Source organism: Topomyia yanbarensis, chromosome 2 (assembly GCF_030247195.1).
Source record: "Topomyia yanbarensis strain Yona2022 chromosome 2, ASM3024719v1, whole genome shotgun sequence".
NCBI lineage: Eukaryota > Metazoa > Arthropoda > Insecta > Diptera > Culicidae > Topomyia > Topomyia yanbarensis.
In genome coordinates this window covers 158,249,277-158,272,067 of record NC_080671.1, presented here as the reverse complement: position 1 = coordinate 158,272,067, position 22,791 = coordinate 158,249,277, and the positions used below count along the sequence as shown (strand labels likewise).

Here is a 22,791-nt window from a genome sequence, read left to right as displayed (position 1 = left end):
TGGCCTTGTTTGTCGAACTTTACAACGTTGGCCGCTACCGCGAACACGATCGAACTCTGAATGAAGGCGAGGGATGCTGAATTTCAACCTAACCTGGTTCAGTACTGTGTGATGATTCTGATGGAGGTATGAAACGCGGTATTCAGCGAGAACCAGATTGGTCACGAGGTTCCGTCATGGAAGCAGAATTGGGTCTTTGGTCGCCTCCTCAAACCATTGGCATGCGTTTATACGCCCCGCATCCCGAGCAAACAAAAAGCCCCCACGCTCATGGTCCAAATTCACCCACACTATATGGTATTGTTTGTAATGAGATGAACCCATAAAAACACCATCACCATCATCCGGCAGATCGCATGTGAAAACCATATTTTGGTGCATCTAAGGCTTATTGAGACCAGTTTATGATGTTTTCATAGTTATGAAATTTGAAACGAACCATATTTATGGTATGTTTAAGGGGTCGTAAGGTGTTTGAGCCCATGAGAATTTGATCAGGATCCGTAGGACACCGTGTTCATCGATGGCTGGACTCAGCTTGTACCACGAACTGCTTTTTGGCAAGGTAGGTTCCCACGGATTAGCATTTGATCCCTTGCACAGTGGTCCGAATCCAGAATTTAGGATGACAAAACATTCGTTACTAAACTACCGGTTTTAGAGCTTTCATGTCTTCGGAACTAATAATTGTTTGTATGATCTGGACATTATTTTCGAAATAAGAAGGGATAAATTTTAGGGCACAGTAGTAATGTTGCCGTATATTTTTCCAAAAGCAACTTTTAAATAGCATTTAAAAACGACTTAAATGCTTATCAGGTAGCCGCTCAGCAGCATTTTGCATGCTTATTGGTTACCTGGGAGGGCATCCCGAAAAATTCAGTTCCCAGATGGATTCCAACACGGCTGTGACTAAAATAATAATTCAGCGAGCCCTTCGCCACACTACGACGGTTCTCCGCGGCTTAATCGGAAACTATAACAATTACACGACTACATCGGAAACTAGAATTCAGCAAGCCCTTTGCCACAATAACACTTAGTGCTGGGAAGGTTTTCCGCTGCTTAGACGGAACTAAATACATTGGAAACAACAACTCAGCGGGCCCTTCGCCACACTCAGTTTATCTTTTTTTTTCGACAGTTGCCTACTGGAGCTGTAGAGCTAGGTCCTTGGAAGGACTCCCCGTCAGAATCACACACTACAACTGCAGACAAGACAGCCAATATCGCCCACTAAAATACTGCTTAAGGCCAATTGCAGTGGGCCATAATTCTGAAAGTGATATTCATTGTACGGTTCGTATATGTGCAGGCGTAGAGACTTCGCGATCGCTTGTACCATCGCGAAGGACTCGAGCATTTGTACGCTAATGTGTTCGATCGCGTATAGGTTTGTATGTTGCGTGTGCTAACTTGAATGTAACTTCGCGTGTAACGGGTGTTCATTGAACAATAAGAATGATTTCCATACTTTTCTATAATTAAAGTAAAGAGCGTATTTTTTTTCTCTCCAAGAAAATTGCTCTCTTGACTCCCTAGAAATGGGTGGCATGTTTCTTTCGCTCGGGTGCTGTCAGCTCAATCGAAAATGGCGTCGAAACAGCAAGCACTTCGCAAGCGTGTTGTACGGTTTTACGAAACGCATGGTCATCGTGGAAAAAAGTTTACGGTAGACCGCTTTCGAGACAAAAACGTACCAGTGAGTACAGTTTACTGGATGCTGGCATCCCTGAGCATGGAGCGGAAGGCCGTCCGGCAAAGATAATGGCGAAGAAGAAGAAGGAAGCATTGAAAAAGCTGTTCGACAACAAGGACAGAAAGAGTTTGCGTGATGCCGGCCGAAAATATCACTGCTCCCATACCTAGATTCACCGGACCCTCAAGAGGGAGAAATTTATATGTCGGAAGAAGACACGGTCGCCCGGGTACGCGGACGAGCAGATAGCCGTTCTCGAAGACACACATTCCAGGAAATGACAGCTACTATTCCAGCGACAGATTGGTCACACCTCCCGAAGTAAAAGTTATGCTGTACATTGCCATATCGGACAGAGGGATTTTGAAGCCGTGGCTCAAGCCGAGAGGTCTGGCCATCAATTAACAAGTATACCAGGAGAAGTGTCTAGAGAAATTCTTCTGTCGTTCTTAAAGGTACATCGTGCGAATGGGAAGTACATCTTCTGGCCGGACAAGGCGTTTTTCCATTACGCCAAGAAGACGCTGGAGCATCTTGAGCAGAAAGAAATACCGTACGTGCCGAAAGAAAGGAACCTGACCAACTTGCCCCTGTGCCGTCCCATTGAGGATTTTTTCGGCTCTTGGTGTGGTTGGTAAAAATAATTAGTGAGCCAAAGATACGAAGCAGTTGACCACCAGGATCTGGAATTGTATCCGGAAGATGGATGTCAGTGCCATTCAGCGCCTTTGTGAGGGCATGTAGGGTCACGCTTGAGACCGCGTTTGAAAATGAAAAGTACTGAGACGTTCACCTTATCACCGGATTGTTATCATGTTGGCGAGATCGCGGATGTAAGTTGTGTGGATGATCGCAAAGGGCTCAAGCATTTGTATGTTAACGTGTTTATAGCATATATGTGCCTTCGCGTGTATAGATTCGATTTTATACTGGTCCATTCACATATTCGCGTGTGTTTTTATATGATCGCACGCGGACCGTGAATCTCATACTTAATTTTCAGTGTACGGTTCAGATGCTAGAAGAGAATGAGTTCTCCCATATCACTAGAGCTCCCGGTCATGTCGCAATGGAACGTGTTGTCTAGTGTATATGAGCGTAATTTTTCATTGGTTCAACAGAAGGCATGAGGTTAGGCTGCTAGGATCGAGGATAGAGACTTTCGGACGGGAGTGATTCTTGATCGCGCGTGGTGGGTTAATGCTTAAGATCGCGTTTCTAAATTTATAAGTGCTAAAACATTCACTCACTTAATTACCGGATTGTTTTAATTTTGGCAACATCGCGAGTGTAAGAACACAAATGTAAATTATTTTTAGCATTTATGGATGATGGTAAGGCAGAGTAAATTGATATATAAAGCGAGAAATAGAGATTTTCTATACTATTGAGTAAATAAAAATATACTAGCTACAGAGAGAAATAGATACTACATGCATCTAAACTACTTTTAGGTGTTTGATGATGTGGTTCGCGTGGATTGGATTTCTTCAAAAACTACGTGTTTCAGTTTATTATGTTGGGCTAGTTGAACATTAACTAGTGACTGAAAGTGTGTTTAAGAAAGAGGTGCCATCCATAAGAGATTGTCGTCCATGTTTTGGAAAACAGCGAATCCGATTCGTGTTAGATGAGTGTTGTACAAGTTCGCCTCGAACATCGAACTCAAGCGAACGATGTGCAGACTTTAGTTCAAACATCCGTGTACGTACACCGGGTGCGTACACGAGAACGATTCGCACATGGCAAAAAGAGTCAGCGCTAGTGCCGATGAAAGTGCGAAAGAGAAAACTGGTGCCACGAACCGATGTGTACAGGCAAACATGTGCACGTATTTAGGTACGAAGTAGCGGGTTTGAGTTCGTACACGAAGTGTTATAATATGAGCACAGAACCAGAGCGAACATTGTGTCTTTTTGTGCATTTGGGAAGACTGCAAGGAACCAGCACTCGCTCGGATCTCCCACTCTTATCCACCACCCAAGAGTACGAGCCCTTAGGCTCATCATCGAAGCCCAGGAAGTAATAATATTCACAATACTCAAACTAAAATAAAATGAGTTATACCAAAATGACCTCTGACATTTCTTCTTAAAATACAGTAACCATTGTGGTCTTTCGAATGCAAAAAGAAGAAATCAATTTCATTTGCTTCATTTTGAGATATCAACATTTAAAAAGGTTGTGTTTTTTGCTAAAAATGCTCATAACTTTTGAACTAAATGAGCTATCTTAAATCTGCCTTCATAAGGTGATGAGCCCCATTTTCGCCATGTTTCTATTAGCAGCAATTAAAAATCATATCAAATCATTTGGCGTAAATATGAAAAACACACAAACGTCTACCTTAACTTATTTAAGCTATTAATCTGTAGATGCGGCAGCAGCTAATTAGCATCTTTACGCAGAAAATATAATATATTATATTATATTATGTAGGGGACGCTACATGCTCGGGGTGGATGTTTTGCGCATAAACTGTCAGATCAGTAGCAAATCTTTAAAAGTTTACGTAATTTTTGCATTTTGGCCTTAGTTGTATAGAAAAATTAAAGTGAAATGGAACGAAACCAATTTCCTTCAAGATGGTAATAGATTTATTATGCAAACAGAGATAATGTAGCATATTTTTTACTTTTTCTTTCTGAACCGGTATAAAACCACTTCGTACAAAGTTGTGTATGTTCGAAATGAGAGCTGAGTCTAGCTAAAAGTGAATTTATACTGTTTATGCTTTGATTGGTTGTTTAAATATTCTTAACTCGGGCGGTTTTGAACACTAACCTAGAAGCACAATATACACATTTTCGAAGATTTCTTATGTTTAACTTGAGTGTATCTACTAAAAACTATTATCATTAACTTCCAAATTGTTTTTCTTCCCCTCTAAGTCCATTATTTACTATAATTGATTCGTATTTACGGAAAAACATCAAAAAATTACATAAATTACACTTATTGGCGATTTGCGGCAAAGCCAAAATTAGTCATGCGACACCTATGATTCAGCTCATGAACTGGCAAAGTGATACAGTTTGCTTTTTTCACCCGTAAGTGAGTCGTAGCTTACAACAAAATCTTCATTATCTTCTCGGAAAAAGCTTACCACTGCCAAAATATGAATGAAACGAGTAAGAAATTTAGTTTTATTTGCAATTATTCTGAAATTACAGCCATTTGCAACTATTTCACTCATACATTTCTTCGAAATGTAATCGGGGTATTATTGTGGTTATAAAAAATCGTTTCATAAATTAAGTTCCAACTCGAAACCGAGACCCAATCAGTACCAATGTCAAACTCCTTCATATTTTGAACTACGTAGGAGATTCAGTGAAGACTATCGGAGAGAAGGATCGGCTGTGCATGATACAAAGCTGACACTTTCCTATTATCCGGATATATTCTTTCCTCGCCTGATCTGGAGAGTTTCATGAATTTACACCATCTCATGAAGGTTTAGCTTAACTTAGGACGAACGGGAAATGCTGTTGCGGCGGCTACGGTGCTCAACAAATTACATTTCGAAACAGCGCGCATATAGCTCTGCAAATAATATTAGAAACCACTATGTTTTATACTCGTTTCGCAAGATGTTTACTCATCATCTTATAAAATTATGGTTTTCCTTCATTTTCATAAACAATTATCAACAAATTGATCGGTAATTTGGTGTTTAAGTCATTTTTTACCAATGTTTACAGAAAATATATGCACTATGACAGAACAGAATCAAATCAGTAACACTTTCCTTCCAGCGCTATCTGCGAGCGGTTTCAACGTAGAATCGCCAATCGTAGATATGAAAAACGCAAACATCCACCTTATCTTGTTTATGCTATTAATCTGTAGATGTCGCAGCAGGTAATTGAGCTTTACAGCAAAATGCCAATTGAGCTTGGCAGCAAAATGTGGATTACGCCATTAATACATAGATGTCGCGGCTATTGAGCTTTGCAGCAAAAAGTGTCAATCCTATTTGCGTTACTAATCTGTAGATGTCGATGTTGGCCAATGAGCTTTGCCAGTAAAAAAATGCCAAGTTTCTACTTTATCGATTACAATTTCAGTGCTACCAGATATGAAACCGAAAAGCGTAATTAAAATATATTATATTGTATTATTAGCACAGACCTACCAGACATGACACTAAGAACAATTCATTGAAAAACGTGATCATCACTTCGAAATTAATTTCGCTTTGCACACTTTCACCGCCTGGTGGCGATCTTTTGAACTCTACCATCAGTTTGACACTTTCATATATTTGACATGGCGGTGCATTGGTATGCGTAAGTGATTATTACAGACCACAGAAACTAACAACAACCATTAATCAAACGGAAGAGATGCCGAATTACGAGAAATGTATAGATTTATTTGCAGGAATCTACACTATGTGAGCAAGAAGGATTATCTATCATTAACACAGAATGTGATGTGGGCAATTTGATTGTTTCGTACGCTGTAATGTGAACTATTCCCCACAAGTCAGTTTGTGAAGTTAGTGGAAAGTGCATAAACCAAAGTGTTTTTGCTATTGAATTGAAAATGAAAAATAAAATATTTCCGCGCAATGCCCAGATTCGCCTTATTTGATTTGCAAGTATAATTACAATTAACTATTATGAATATCATATTCCAATCTACTCTCATTTGACTTCAGCAGAAAAACATAATTAAATCAGTGCGCAATTTACCATCGTCGTTGCGGTACACTTAGATACCCACTGTTTTCTCCTGACATTGCTCCCCAAACAATATTCTCAAAAATTTACGCCCCCGTTTTCGTAATACTTACTTAAAGTCTTGATTTCAAAACGAACGATTATGAAAAGCAATTGTAGAACCCAAGTTTTATTCTTGTTTCAATCTAAAACTGGACGTTGCTGTCAAGCTGGTGTAAACGATTATTGTCAAAAAAGGGCAATTAAACGTATTATGAACTGAAAAATTTAGACCGCCATTTTGCCACGTAAAAAGCTGGATAAAGTCGAAACTTGTCTTGGCTTAGCAAGCCAATGTAATATGTACTATGCTATAATTTAGATAAAAACCTTTTTTATTAAATTAGTGTTGGATTCTAAAAAGACGAAACTGGAAAGGAAATTCTATAAAATTATTTGCCAAATTATTAGTATTCTTCTATATCACAGAACTTCTTTTTGCAGTACTCCACTCGACACAATATTTATATTGTGTCAAGTGGAGTACTGCAAAAAGATTTAATTCAAAGAAACACTTTCTTTACAACATATAAAGCTTATGAGGAATACGAGAAATAATGATTCAAAATCAAATTGATTAAGGTACGATTTTCTTGTTTGAGATATTTTACAGACCTTTGAAAATGTTTCGAATTTTGAAATTTCAGTGTTGATGTGACACAAAACAACCTGGCATCCCTGATTTAATGTCGTAAACAAATGTGTCAAAAAATTCTCGCAGACGCAAATTTCGTTGAACATTAGGTGAATTTTTTTCAAATGTCAAGTCTTTAGAAAAACAGATAGACGTCAATTCAATAGCTTCGGTTTGAGCAAATCGAGATGCACGAAAACTGAGGCCGAAAATTCCAATCGAGCCCAAAACAACGGTTCCAAACGAGCAATCTAAACAAATAGGGCGAATTTAGGAAATAACTCGTGGGGAGTATTGAGATTGAAATAAAAAGAAATGCATGTAATACGAGGAGTGTAAACTTTATATACATACATACTAAATAACTTTTATGATAACACTAATGTACGAATACATTTAAACATTACAAAGCCATTGAACGATTATCTAGTCCCTCATTTTATATAACATCTACCAGTCTAAACATTATAAGCTTATCGACTAGTTTTCTCCTATTATCGTGATATTCGTCATAAATATTAATTTTAAATGGCTTCGGCAAAGTGCTAACTATGCGACAGTATCGCTATTACTCATCAATTGAATTTTCAATACATCCTCTCTAAACGCAAACGAAAGACTACCTAATATTTAATACTTTTGACTCAATCTCGGGGTATCGTGCAGGAAGGTAAAATTAGGTAAACCTAGAAAAACTCTAGAAAGAGAACTGCGGAGACTCCATTTTAGATCGATTGGATTCGCGTTTAGCTGTCAAAAAACGAATCCAATCGAACATTGCCTATCCTTATAACATTGGACGTGTTGCCAAACAATGCCGGGGCATACGTTGCCAAAAATGCTGTTTTTCTCCCCGCAGTTCTCTTACTAGAGTTTTTCTAGGTAAACCGTTCCGGATAGAATTTTACAGTAGCATTTACCCTATAAACAATCATAAAACAATAAAAATTATAGTTATTACTGTTTCAACATTGTTCGATGCATACTTCTTGCAGTAGATTTACAATAAAATTTCATGTGACAATAAATTTTACAGTTCAGCAAAAAACTGATACAGTAAATTCACATTAAACTTTACTGTTTTCGAGAAAAAATGTATGGAAAAACAATCGATGTTTTAATGTTAAGATACATAACCACCCCCTTTTTTACTGTAAAAGTCGATTCTACATTGAAATTTACTGCCAAAACGTTAAAGTTAATTATTTTTGTGTTGTACCATAACCTAGGGGCAGATCAATTGTGATGTATTTTTAAAAATCAGCGAAATTAAATGCATTTCTTTCCATCAAAATATAAATTCATAATATATTTTGCGTTACGTGTAATGTATTAACAAGCGTAGGACGTTTGTTAAAAAACTTTTCTGTGAGGGAGTGCAAAGTTGTTGCAAAAATAGAAATTTTTTAAATGTGATGCAAATTTGTTTTACATACTTAGAGTGATCTGCCCCTAGACCATAACACTAAAACTTACTGTAAATTATTGTAAAATTACTGTACTGTCACAGTGAAAATCATGATTTTGTTACTGTACATTTCTATTCGGGGTGTTAAAGGTAGTTTCCATTTAACTTCGGCAAAAATCATAGCTCAACCTTGAGTTCAATTCTCGACAAACATACACTCAAAAAAAAGTAAACGTTATGCCTATTGATTTTACACATAGATTTTTGCAATTAACGGAGGCATATAGACACTATTTGCTGGCACATAAACCTAATGTGTGTATTTACAAGAAATATTAATCTTACATTCACATTTCATAACTATTAGGCACATAAAACCCCATTCTATAACAATATGCACATATAACTTATGTGTGTGCATACATAGTTTATACAGTTGACACATAGAAGGTATGTGTGCGCGTGATAACAATAGCATTCCTTTTTCATATGAATTTTAAGCGGTTTGAGGCGAATAGATTTAACGTTTGGATTTTTTTCAGTGTATGATTACGGCTTAAAAGCCAACTGTCAAAATTCTTTTTGAAAGGGAATTTCGGACAAACCGTTACTCGCCAATCACAGTTGTTGGTAGTAAACAAAAGAGAAAAATTTTCTCTTTCATTAACTGCTGTGAACTGTGTGTGGTCAGTAACTGTTTGAATGGAATTTCCTTCCTAAGAAAATTTTGACAGTTGGCTTTTAAGCCGTAATCATATGTTTGTTGAGCATTTACTTAAATATAAGTTGAATTTACCTAATTTTTAGTATACCTCAAACAACTCAAAACTACCTTACTGCACGGAAGACCTCGACTGAGTCAAATCTCTCGTTTTGTTTTTGACAACACTAATAAGTGCGAAAGCGACGCACAACTCACAGTACCTAAATTTATGTTAAAGGAACTTATTCTGTGTGTTGTTTAATTTTTGCGTGTAGTGCAACGAAAAACATTTACACACCCAGTGCGGCAAATAATCAGGCTCAGTTACATGAATCAATACGTTTTCGAGTTGCATCCATAAAAAAAAGTCACTCGATGTTTACACAAAACTCCTGGTTGCCAAAACAACTTGGTAAACCGTGCAGCCAAATTCACTGTTTTCTCTCCGCGTGTCTTTATATTTAAAGCATCGTCTTTGGAGCAAATGACACACCTGCATTACCGACATAGTTCGCGGCGTTTAGTTTAGAAAAAGCAACCAACGTAGCGCAACGAATATTTGCCTGTTTTATACATTATTGTATGATTTCAGAAAGATTTTCCATTCGTTCAGCTCAAGATGACTACCAAGCGAGCCTTCAACGTTCTGGAACAGAGGAACACTAACGAAAATCAACATATTGGCAGTAAGTAAAGAATTATTCAACCGCCATCAAAAAAGCAAAGTTAGCATTCCATTGTTCTTTGCAGAAACGCCATTGATCGGTAAAAATGAACCTCGCGCGCCATTCAAACTAGCTCTAAAAGATCTCACAAACAATTCTTCCTCGCGATCAAATTTCGCCACAAAATCACAAGAACCAGCTACCAAAAAACCTCTACAGCAAAAATCAATTGCTTCCTCGGCTCTGCACCGCAAGAAGTCTCCGGAAAGCATTGCTCAACAGACCACCAAGAAGCAGCTACCGTTCACAATCTTCACTCCACATGATGCAGAATACAACCGGGGAAAGGAGGCCTGTCTGCGGGAAGATTTGCTCGAGCAGATGATTGAGTTCACCGGAAGCGTATACAAACGGGAAATCAAACCGATGAAACCGCTCCGAGTTCAGCAGCTCGAATTGCCGGAATTCGATGTACCACAGAAGACCCCAAAGTCTGCGACGACACCGAAGGATTTGCCTAGCAATTTTCTGTTCAATCTACCGGAGGTGGAATTGCCAGATCTGGATTTCATGTTATAAAGAGGCGTTAGCCGACGGACGAAATGGGTAATGATCTGTTTCATTATGTAGAATAGTAATGTATTTGTAATTTATTCTCCTGTATTTGTAATCAATTCATTTTGTTAATATGAGAAAGAACGACTGAGTTTCCCACAAATAACGAAAATGTTCATCTGTAAAGAAATACCTCCCTACGACTTTATATTGTAAATGACATCAATTTTTCAATTATTCTGCCTTCTAGTCACTTGTTGATTTGACTGTGAGAATCGGGCTAGTGTTAGAATTCAATACGGTTTGATTTTTTGGCGAATTACCCTTAAATGCGCAATGTTTACAGGCAGCTGTAAGACAATTTTCACGAAATTGGGAAAAAAATTGTCAGGACTTGAAATTTTACCGGTGATGCCGGAAACCAACCAAAGGAATTGAACGTGGATCGTCCCTAAATTGCGTTGTCAATTTGTTTCACCACATGAAAACTAACGAATGCACAGAAAGTAATGCAGAATTCAGATGCCATTTTATTTCTATAGCATCTTTCGCGCGTACTTATCAATGTGACAGAATGCAGTGTACAAACAATGCTCTCATCACGCAGTACTTTCAGTGCTTGTTGATTTAAGTGAACTAAATTGTGTGCGACACGTAATAGGTACAGATACAAGGGTAACAGATGTGTTTCGTAACAAAATTATTCATTACAGAATATGTCCCTCTCCAACGTTGGAAGCTCACTAACGGGATTACTAAAGGCCCACCCTGGACTTCAGCTACTCGTTGATCGCAATTGTGTTGTTCGGGCGGACAATGTTGCAGCCGATGGCAAAGTGAAGTTGATTTCAGGCGGCGGTAGTGGTCATGAACCAGCCCATGCCGGATATGTAGGTAGAGGAATGCTGACCGCAGCTGTATGTGGTGATATATACAGTTCACCCTCGGTTACCGCCATACTGGACTGTTTGAGATCGGTGGCTAGCTTTAAAGATAGTGTAATTTTTATAGTTAAAAATTACACTGGTGATCGATTAAGCTTTGGGATGGCACTTGAAAGGGCACAAGCTGCGATGGGTTTCGAAAACCTAAGGATGTTATTGGTGGGTGAGGATTGTGCTATTGAAGATAGCAATATTCGGAAATCTGTTGGAAAGAGAGGCTTGGCCGGTGTTGTCCTGGTTCACAAACTGTTGGGTGCTATGGCCGAAAAAGGTTGTGACATTGAAGAGATATACAATTTTGGAGAACGTTTGATACAGGGAAATTTCGTTGCAACGATTGGATTCACTTTTGATCTGAAAGATGATACTTTGGAGAACATTGAAATCGGAAAAGGCATCCACGGTGAACCAGGTGTGTACACTATGAAAGCATGCAAGGATTTTAGTAGTATCATCGATTTTGCCATCGCCAAACTGACCAATCGAGTTTCGAAGGCAGCCGATGTTGTGCTTTTAATCAACAACCTCGGGGGAACTTCGGAATTTTTGATGGGAATATTTGTGAACAGTTTAGTTGAAAAAATCAAACCAGTTTATTCAGTTCGCCGAATATATTGTGGAACATTTTTATCATCACTAAATCAAGCTGGCATTTCAGTTACAGTTCTTAACCTTGGCTACTCTCAAAAAATATTGGAATACTTGGACTTTGCTGTTAACACTCCATCAACACTTTTTGGAAAGTCTGATGCAGCATATCTACCAATATCAACTACTATTTACATTGGTATACCTGAACCACTAGTGCCATTAAATATCTCGAACATGTATACAATCAGCGAAGACTTGGGTGTCAAGCTTGCTTCAACCATACTAAACTTTGTTTGTGAAGCGCTAGTTTCTTGCACAAGTATGCTGAACATCATCGATAGAGAAGCTGGGGATGGTGATACCGGAACTACCATTGGAAAAGGGTCCGGTGCAATCTTGGAGCAATTAAACGCGGGCAAATTAGACCTAGCCCATCCAAGACATCTATTGCAACAAATAAGCATAATCCTGCAGCAAGATATGGGAGGCTCATCGGGTGCCTTGTACAGCCTATTCTTTCAAGGTGCCTCAACGGTTTTCACATACCCTGCCGAAGGTAACCAAACCGTTTCCATTGCTCACTGGAGTCGTGCATTATGTGAAGGAATCGACACAATAGTTAAGTATGCCCTCACGGAAATCGGCGATCGCACAATGCTTGACGCACTCAAAGAAGGCGAGCAAAGGCTTGCGTCGTCCGTTAGTCAGGGACTACCGGTGTTGGACTGCGTGGAAAGCTTTACCAAAGGTTGCGAGGAAGCAGCTCGGAAGACTCAGCAGATGGTTGCCAAGGCAGGCCGTGCGTCATACGCTGCTTCATCAGCAACGCCGATAGTCTATAAGTATCCCGATCCAGGGGCACATGCTGTTTCGATTTGGGCTCGCGCATTGTTTGAAGCATGTAAACAAGTGCTAGTTTAATAAACATATCTCACAATTAATCCATTTTGCTATATCTTTTGTTTCGAATTCCAAATTGTAAGAAACGTACATATCTGCAATCCCACGATCCTAATCCTACACAAAGCTTTCTCATATTTTCCAACATCCACAAGCTACCACACGTAATACTACATTAAAGCGTCTTTATTGAAGCGCATTTTGCTTTGAAACTGTGTAATATATTTAAATTCTGCGCACTTGTCGCAGATAATAGCCCCTCTTGAGATCAAATCATGCATACTTTTGTCATGACAAACGATGTGAACCAATTTGAGGTTCCCGAGCGTAAACAACTCGATAAAATAGGTTATCACAGAAAGATTTTTACCTTTACGGTTGTGTATCTTACATATGGCATCTGCCTCATTCGCAATTACTCGCGTCACGTTTTCCACTATGGAAGGTAGTACGGTGCGACTTATTTCGACCTGGTGGTCCAAGTTCCAGACTTGAAACAGAATCATATTTTCCCTGCTGGCATACGGGTTGATAACGTGTGCCCCATATCTGCATTGCTTCTCGTTCCACAGTCCCATACAGCGGAACTCCCCGATACTATTGCACAGTGCCATCCTGTACTTTCCAATTGCATTATCGTCATCCTCCAGGGATTTTTTAATTGCCAACTTCATACGCTTTGGCATGATCCGTTGGGCATCGACCTCGTCCTGCTCATGCTTACTCTCCTCGTCAGTTAGCACCAAGTTTGGAATCATAGCATCCGGTAAACGCTGTGGGTGGCTCCGGTCAAATATGAAGCTGAAATAATCGAAACCGATCAGCAGTTGGCGGAACAACTCCAGCATTTCGTCGATCAACTCCTTAGCCAACAAGTTCTTCCGATAGATAGCACACTTGGTCAGTTCGTCTTTAGTTTTGTAAAAGTAACCCCGAATTCGATCCTGACCGCGGCGCTGCATGATTTCCTCCTTTGTGCGGCCTAATTTTTCGTCCATTCCTTCCGAGAAAAAAAATTAAAACAGAAAATCTTTAATGAACTTAGCTTATTCAGTTAAATAGAAATCTTGTTAGATGCTGGTTTCCAAATTTAAAGTACGAACATGAAACGTTGCAATGTGAACGTACAAACCCCGTACATGTTAAAGATAATGCAATCGAGCTCTGACTGCAAGGTCTGTCTCCAGAAATACCCGACGTCGATATTACCAAAGGGAGAATTTTCCCCAGGTATTCACAAAGGTGTTCAAGTAGCGAGAATGCAGTTAGAATACCCCATTTCTTTTTCATGACCCTGCAACCTTGACCTGTCTTCTTCAGGCCTGGGCTTAGTATTTATAGGCCATACACAAATGGCGGTGCTTTTCGGCGATCTTCGATCCCACTCTCACCCCTCGAACGATTTCGTCACATATTTGACCCACCCCTTGGAAACAAGGTAGCCATTGTGAAGACCCCTCCTCCTGACGCCAGAAAAAACTGTTTTATTGTTTATTAAGGCTTTAACCATTGTAGTCATTTGCCTATAAACAGATTAAAATACAAGTTATTTAATAAAAGTGTTGCAGACTGTAAAGTTCTCCGGTGGGTTGGTCGAAGTTTGGTGCTGGTCCGCGGGTGGGTTCTGTTGGGTTGGGCCGTGGAAAACCTCGCCAGTCCCTCTTTCAGACTGGCGGAAGGCCCGCTTAAGCGTGGTGCAGTTGTTAAATGTGTTGAGTTTTGTGCGTCGTTGAAGCACGAGTAACGTCCCTACCACTTGGCGAAGTGTGGCGGCTTTCCGGCACGGAGAACGTGTGGCAAAAAGACGAACATTGGTGGGGTTTATCAGGGTGGCGGCGTTATGTAGTCTGCACCGTGGTTGCATGTTATTGGACCACGGGCGACATTCCTAGCACTCGTAGAGTGTGGCGATATACTGATTAAATTATTCGAACGTGTTTCTAGATGGCGAAGCAAACTGTGCTTTTTGCGATACGTTCACTAAGCTTGGTATTTAACGTGAATGCGAAAAACGAGGACAGCCGACCAGCGGCAATAAGACGGACGTGGCTAAACGAATTATCCGTCACGACAAGGCGACGGTTGCAAACGATGCTGATCCAGCATCCAGCGACGGAGAACATGATGGCAGCCAGTACGACGGAATTTAAAAAGATGAAAACGATGATAACCGAAGCACCGATGACGACGGTTCTATTGGAAACGATGACGATGGCCAGGCATGCACAAGAACGGTGCTGCTCATAGAATTTTCGATTGATTGACACCGGTGTAGTGGAGTGCACCATTTTTGCACTTTCTAGCAGAAGTGCAGAAAACTGGGTATGTTCCACTGACACTTCTGCTAGAAAGTGCAAAACCAGTGCACTCCACTACACCGGTACACATCAATCGAAAATCCCACGAGTTAACTTGTGCTAGCTCACTGAACTAGCTCACCGAGCTTGCTTGTGCCGGCGTACCGAGCTAACTCATGGTGCTAGCTCATCGTACTAACTCGTTGTGCTAGCTCTTCGAATCCTACAGCTCGAGCACGAAGGTTACCTAGCACGAGCGGTGTCAGTGCTCATTGCTTTTGGTTCGTTCAAAGCGGCTGCTCAGCTCGTGTTAGTCTCTCGTGCTGTGCTTCATGCATCCCTGACGGCTTTAACCATGACAGTGACGACGAAACCGAATTCTTTACACCGGTGGGTGCTAAAAAAGAATTATGTCAACCCCGTTCCCAATTCAACTCACACAGATGGAACAACGCCCGTACTCGTTTCGCGATGTCGAAGTCAGCATCGAAGCGTTTGGAGGCGATGACGGCCAGGATGTAAAACCGTGGATGAACGGCAGTTTTCACGCTGCCACCCGCGTTACAAGCCAAGATAAGGCCAAACTGGTGTCGAAGGGGGTCAATTAGGGTTGTCTGACGTATTCTTGATGGTCACATCATTAGCGTTTCTGCACTAGAATCGACAGACAGCCTTAGTTGATTATAGGATTATGGAATATGTTTAATGTGATAAATAATGTCTTTTTCGCCTCAGATAATTGATATTCGAGCCAGTAGAACTCCTTGAGCGTCTGATACACCGTCTGATGTTCCGACAGAAATTGAGATCTTTTCTATGAGACGGTCGACCGAAAGCGTCAAATTGCCGGAAGAGATGAGTAGTGTAAGCGAGTATAACAAGAGGTAATGAGACACTTTCTTACTACTACTGAAATAAAATCTGTAAGTAGCACTAACAAAACTCTAATTTCAGGAACTGTACGAGATGGCGCTGGGCCTGTGGCCTTCGACTGGCATGGTCCATTCTCATCAATTCGGAAGTCTTTTTGCCTGGTTGGTAGATATGTGGATCAATTCGCTTGGGTGAGGGACATGTGGAACCTACTAGTTGTCGACTCTTTTGATCGTGGGTGGTTCAGGAAAGAAGTGCAGGACTGGCACCAAAGAGATAGTTAGTATTCAGGACTTGTTCTTATGATTATTTAGCTCGACCAAGCACACCGGCTCTCAGAAATGATAAGCAGCCCTTTCGGGTCGGTGTGACCTGTTCGAATCGAACCAGGTGGACATTCGTTTCGAGCATACTTTATGGGGAATAGTGTATAAATATTTCTTATGTCCTTTATGGGCAGTGATTCTTTTTGTGAAACCCTAAAATGCCTTCACTCGTCTAGCTACTCAGCATAATGATGATAGAGAAAATTGAGGGTTTGCCTAGTTCATAACGTAATGAATACGTATATTGACTAGAACAGGGATAATCGAATTCTGTTATAAGATAGAGATGAAACAGCACAGTTGTAGGAAAAAGTATTCGCGAGTAAGGACTAATACTGCTAGTATGTTTACCATATCATTTAATAGCCAATTGATCCGCTTCGGACCTAGGAGAAAAAAAGGAGATTAAGAAGAGACAGTAGCGGATTCAATGTGAAATTTGCCAATATGACGTAGACCCCAAGGCGATGGTAGGATGATTTTCCATAGGATTACACAGACTAGATGACACGACGTTACACTCTTTTAACTGGTGCCAAATAGGATGTATGTATGTATGAATGTAAGCCCGTATGTATGCATGGATGTGTACAGAAGCAATGTATCCCTGAGCAACATGGCAGGACAGCTTCTGAGCCGCCACGCATGGGAAGCCGGGTGTGCGGTCATAGGTGTGACCAAAAAGCACTGCACACACTGTCATTAGTGCAACGGTGAGACGGTCCAGATCAGTTTTATCTTTTGAAAGAGGCGTTCTATCAAAAAACTATCTTCGGTAAAGTTGTTTGTTTTGATATTATTAGCATATGTACCAAAGACACTTCTAGTCTATAACCTATGTAGATGGCGCTAAATGACATTTACAAAAAAATTACGCGAAAAAATGCATTGAAAAAATCTCTAAGAATTTTTTTATTTCTCGATCTTCGAAAATATACAACAATAAAAAAAAGTTTCAAAAAGTGAGTGTCGGAAGTAGCATTCTGCCTTACTGTGCGTCGTTTGTGGAAACCCACATCGTTTGGCGCACCATGAACAAGAAGTAGTAAAGAAGCAAATTAGTGAATGAATGGAAAATGGCATAATTCAACCATCTGAAAGTGAATCTGCGAGTCCCGTTGTGGTTGTTCCGAAGGATGGATCATACCGTGCTTGTATCGATTACCGAGAGTTGAACAAAAAAGTAGTGCGCGACGAATTCCCGATGCCCAACGTAGAGGATCAAATCTGCAAATTGTCGGAAGTTCGTGTTTACACTACGCTCGATTTGAAAAACTCGTGCTTTCATGTACTAGTAGAATAACACAGTCGCAAGTACACCACGTTCGTAACGAGTGATGGACAGTTTGAGTTTCTACGAGCTCCGGCGGCTGTGTTGAACCGGCACCGGCGAAGGTTGATAAGTTGTTGCATTTCCCGCAGCGATCTATAGTAAACGATTTTACGGGTTAGCCAGCTACTTCAGAAAGGTTGTCTCGGCGTTCGCTGGTATTGCTCGTATTACTCGCTCACTGTCAGGTATGTTAAAAAGATGAAGTTATTTTCAGTTTGACGATGATGTGGGGAACAGGCTTGTTATTTGCTCACACAATGAGCCACAAAGAGCGAAATACACCGATTAAAAATAGAGCAGCACAAAAGCACTGCGATGTGCAGAACGACCGCACAAAGAGAAACGAACGAAAAAGAGTAAGATCTGTGCACCAGGAGCTGCACAATTTCGTTCAAAGGGTCACCTTGAAGAGCCACTTTTTTGTGCCTCCCCTCACTGGAAAGCAGGTAAGAAGGCGAATCAAACTACAATTCAGATAAAGTTTGATCGGAAGAAAGTTTTAAAAATGTTTTTTGGTTGCCTTCTCTACTTACGTGCGCGTTGGACCAAGATACACACCAAAGGGAATTCTTTATTTCTACTCTTTGTGGCGTGCAGCCATGGGGTAGAATACACGTGTGGGAGCAACACGCATCAGAGTGAAGAGGTTTATTGTGAAAGAGAAGAGCGGTGGTTCGCATGAAAAGTGCAAAGAGCGTTTGTTATTCTTCTCTTCATTTGCTCTGAGGTGCATAACATCCCTGGTGGAGAATGCCTTTAAACGCATTAAGGAGATATGGCGCCGAAAAAAAATATCACTCCTACGAGTTGGAGACGTTGGCTGTTGTTGAATCGGTTAGGAAGTTCCGATGCTGCCTGCTTGATTGAAAATTCAAGATCGTTACGGACAGCATGGCCTTCAAGGATGCGATGTCCAAGAAGTTAAACGCTCGCATTGCTAGATGGGTCGTGGATCTATCTGAATTCAATTATGAAGGTGAATATCGCCATGGAGAGAAGTTACCCCATGTGGATGCGCTTTCCATATTAAGCGTTATGATTGTGTCCGCATCAATTGTTGCCAAAGCTCGTGCGGCACAGATTGACGATGAGAGAGCGAAAACAATTTTGGAGGTGTTGGAACAAGGCTATAGTTATATGTAATCAACGGTGCCTTTTACCAAGGTATTCGTAAGACGAGTAGAATCAAAAGTGCTTGAACAACAGCTGGCAGAGAACGATTGATATGACTCGCTTTGAATTGCTGACTGGTGTGAAAATGCAAACAAAGAAAGACCAAATCCTGCGTGAGTTGCTGTCTGCGGCGAATGCCGGCGACGCGGTACCAGGTTGGAGATCTGGTGGCGATACCGAAAACCCAATTCGATGTGGGCCAGTAGGTTAAGCCAAAATTCTTTGGTCCGTACGAGATCATTAAACCTCTTCCCAACGATCGCTATGATTTGCTAAAGCTCGACGACGAAACCGAAGTACCAAAAAGGACAACGACTGCTGGTGACTACGTCAAACCGTGGACACTTCTGGGGCGGAAGTAGTACCAGGAAAGGAAACTAAACCTTTCCGTCTTACATATGTTCGACAGAGGTGGTTTTTTCTCTTACTACTAATATTACTGGCAATCAGAACAGCTTATAGCGAAGACCTTAAATGTTCAGCAGCCGATCTGATATACGACCAAACTTTGCGTGTGCCTGACGAATGCTTTGACGACCCAAAAACAGTACATCGTACCAAGTTTTCAAATTTACTTCATAGCATTTTCGATAATCTTAAGCCCATCAAAGCTATATCTCATTCCAAGGGATGTTCATAAGGATCTGAAAAAGTGCACTCATGTTTTCGTCCGATTCGATGCCGTTAAGAATCATTGAAGAGGCTATACTATGGACCATTCAAAGTGTTGTCACGAAGCGACAAGTACATGGATGTCAACATTAGAGAAAAAAAAGCCAAAGGATTTCACTAGATCTCTAAAAATACGAAAACAAACAATTTTACCGAAGAGTTTTTTGATAGAACGCCTGTCAAAAGATGCAACTGATCTAGATCAGTTTCTACTTATCTAGATCAAAACCAAAGTTATCAAAATAATATTCATTTCCATCCAAGATTCTATACTGAACCTACTAATCCTCCAGGATACATACCCAGGGCGCTAGAGGTTTTGAGCGTCGAAAGTAGCATTCTGCCCCCACTGTGAGACGTAAGTAGACCAACGTCAAAAATATGATTCAATTTTTGCGAAAAAACAAGCATTCTAAGCATTTTGGTGGAAAAAACAACTAAAGTAACAGTACAAATTGCCCAAAACATAAAAAACTTTACTTCAAAATAGACCTAACAGTAAAATAATCCACGAGATGACATTCAGAAAGCTAAAGGAGAGAGCTTTTGAAGTTTGTTGATCTTTTCATTTTATGTATTTTCTACCGATAGTACGAGATCCGATTTACGGAAAACGTAAGAGCGGAAAGGTCCCCGGGGTAAATTTTCAGACATCGCAATAACCCAGAAGGTTGCCACCACAAACCCTTGCCATTTACATATTCTTCTACGCACACATGTCAGGACTATTTTTCGAGCAAACAGAGATCATTTGAGAGAAGTCGGTTATTTTCTATAAGACGTCGTAAGTAGTTAACAGGGCTGTAGTTACCGAAATGCATGTTTTTTAAATCTATTTAGTACATTGTGCAACTTTTCCATTCTTCATGCGACATATTAACACAATGCCAAAAATGTTCTAGAAAACACAGTAAACCTCATTTTTGGAAAAAACAGGAAATTGACAGGTTTAGGTAGTTGAATTTTTGTGTTTCGAATTCATCTCGTCGGTAACTAGTACCAACTTGATGCCAAGTTAGAAGATGTATCTAAACTAGTACCCAAATTAGAACTAGTTAAACACTATATGCAAACAGTCACACGACATACATGACGCCTAGTGCAACTAGCAAGCCCCGAGATATGCCCTGGGAAGCAAAGCCAGAGGCATTGGTTTGCTGATGAGAAAGCAAAACCAAACGCACTATGCAATATTTATTCCCAAAAGGTAAAAAATGAATTTAACCAATTTTTGCATTAAGGGCACAAGATTTTGAATATTGCATAGGCTTAGATCGGTCGCCCCTCATATGATTTCCATGTTAACGAAATTGCTTGCTGTCGACTTCAAACTGTATAAAATGAATCATTTCGTTCAATTTTCGATCTAAATAGAAAGTTGTCTGTATCAAGTATGATTACCGTTAGGCTCCGTGTTGTAGGTACCTACATCTTCATTCTCAGTCTGTGCCAACTCTAGTTGAATATGTAATGAGCTTCGTGACCACTAGATATAAATCGTACCCTATTTAGCAAACCTTCAAACCACTCTCCATGCTCGCTGCGTAAGCTTCTAGCCGTCTGTTCATCCTGCAATCGCTGCGCATCCTGCAACAGTCGAGCAATTTCACTCTGATTGTTGCTCACAAACTCCTTAGCCATGGTACCGGCCTGCAGCAGATCGCTATGAGTGGTCTTGATTGCGTCATACATGAGCTCGAAATCTGCACCCAGAAGACAAATGTTTAGCGATAAAGAAATTAGGTCAATGTCACCAAGGACTCACCTATCAATTATAAGGTGAGTTACTTACCAGTTTTCACTATAATATCTTTCTCCGCTACTACGAACAGGATTTGCGCCGGAAGCGTACTGAAATAGTCCTCATCTAACACTTCGACGCCGTCCTGGGCCAGGTAGACACGACAGTGTTGCAACTGAAACAAAATGAATAACAAATGTTTTAATTGAATTGGTCTTTCCATTATAGTTTGTTAGTCTTGAATTTCAATATTTTATTGCTATGTTTTCTCCAATAAAACCTAAAATATCAAAAACAGGAATTGTTTCTATCGAAACATTGTGTACAATTATATTTCTCTAACATTTAAATTGCAAGGATCATACGTTGCCGTAGGCGTTTTCCAGTCATGCTCTTTAGAGTACATTCAACCGGGTCAATGCCACCAGCCTTCGTGTTCATGAATCCTTTGTGCATCTACATCCATCCAGTGTCCTTGATTACGATGCAATTTGCACTTGCGCTCACAAGCCGCCCTGGGTTTATTGTGCATTTTTGCAAATGCCCATTTACAGGATTGTACTAGTGTGTAGTTCGTCTGAGTGGGCAATATACAATAGTACAGGAGTTTGGGGTGCAATAAGATATAATAATCTGCATTTTCTTTCTAGAGAATCGACTCAAAAATTTTTGATTTTGATTCATGTAATGTACCATCAAAAAATGTTAACGAGTAACACCAAAAATAGCATATTGTTCCTACAAACCCCAACGTCACTTAGTGGATATGACGAGGGCTTAATAAGGAGATGCCCGAGACTTCACACCACACAAGCTGCTACATCCTTTAAAGTTAGACATTGCACAACAACCAGTACACAGAATTATCTAGGTCATTCACCTTGAATTTTTCGGAAGCTTTCGTTTTTAGCATCCGAAGTGAATCGGCGGCCACGCCATACTTCTTGCTCCGCTCTATGTTGGTGATTTTGTATCCAATCAGTGGACCAGCACTGGAGGATTTTTTCGACGACAAAAAGTTTAGCATAGTCTTCACTTGTAAAAAATCACTATACTTGAGCAAGGTCACGAACTCCAGAAATACAAATCCAAACTTTTCGTTGAACAAGTCAGCTACAACCCGGGAAACCTTTCAATGTTGGAATGTGTCCTCTGCCGTGCAAAACCAGACTGCTTCTCGTGTAGGTAGCTTTGTTTATGTGCAAAGTTGCTTGCATAAAAAATTACAATGCTAGTGGACCTTTTGTTTACTATCTGGAATTTCTTGTGCGACTGCGCTTTTGACGCCGATACGTCACAACGACAACTGACGAACCACAACGGCCAAACGCATATGCGCGAATGTTTTCGAAGAGTTTTCAATTGGTCGTATTACCATTTTGCTCGAATACGCAGAAAAATTAATCGCATATTCAACAAAAAGTTGGGTCAAACTCGAAAAGCATGTTTGTTATCTGAGGGCTAGCAAACATTTTTGTTGATAATGATTGTTGATTCTACAATCCTGATATTTAAACGTAAATTTCGAGCAATTCTATTTTTTCATAACA

General features: G+C 40.3%; 3 protein-coding genes across 4 annotated transcripts; 2 read left to right on the top strand and 1 right to left on the bottom strand.

Moving 5' to 3' along the window:
* Nucleotides 1–9,669: 9,669 nt before the first annotated feature.
* Nucleotides 9,670–10,499, top strand: LOC131681895 (uncharacterized). The gene is made up of 2 exons (XM_058962993.1): nt 9,670–9,857; nt 9,922–10,499. Exons 1-2 carry the CDS (start codon nt 9,791–9,793, stop codon nt 10,413–10,415), a joined length of 561 nt encoding a protein of 186 aa, XP_058818976.1. The 5' UTR covers nt 9,670–9,790; the 3' UTR covers nt 10,416–10,499.
* Nucleotides 10,500–10,744: 245 nt separating this feature from the next.
* Nucleotides 10,745–12,867, top strand: LOC131681893 (PTS-dependent dihydroxyacetone kinase 1, dihydroxyacetone-binding subunit DhaK-like). 2 transcript variants are annotated; one of them, XM_058962989.1, is made up of 2 exons: nt 10,745–11,045; nt 11,105–12,867. In XM_058962989.1, exon 2 carries the CDS (start codon nt 11,108–11,110, stop codon nt 12,845–12,847), a length of 1,740 nt encoding a protein of 579 aa, XP_058818972.1. In that variant the 5' UTR covers nt 10,745–11,045; nt 11,105–11,107; the 3' UTR covers nt 12,848–12,867. The 2 variants fall into 2 exon arrangements, with proteins under 2 accessions (XP_058818972.1, XP_058818973.1); XM_058962990.1 differs by having other exon boundaries at nt 10,745–11,052.
* Nucleotides 12,868–12,991: 124 nt separating this feature from the next.
* LOC131681894 (DNA fragmentation factor subunit beta-like) lies at nt 12,992–22,502 on the bottom strand. The gene is made up of 4 exons (XM_058962991.1): nt 22,122–22,502; nt 21,293–21,416; nt 21,018–21,203; nt 12,992–13,826 (listed from the first exon to the last, which is right to left on the bottom strand). The coding sequence occupies exons 1-4, from the start codon at nt 22,266–22,268 to the stop codon at nt 12,997–12,999; spliced, it is 1,287 nt and encodes a 428-aa protein (XP_058818974.1). The 5' UTR covers nt 22,269–22,502; the 3' UTR covers nt 12,992–12,996.
* Nucleotides 22,503–22,791: the final 289 nt, after the last annotated feature.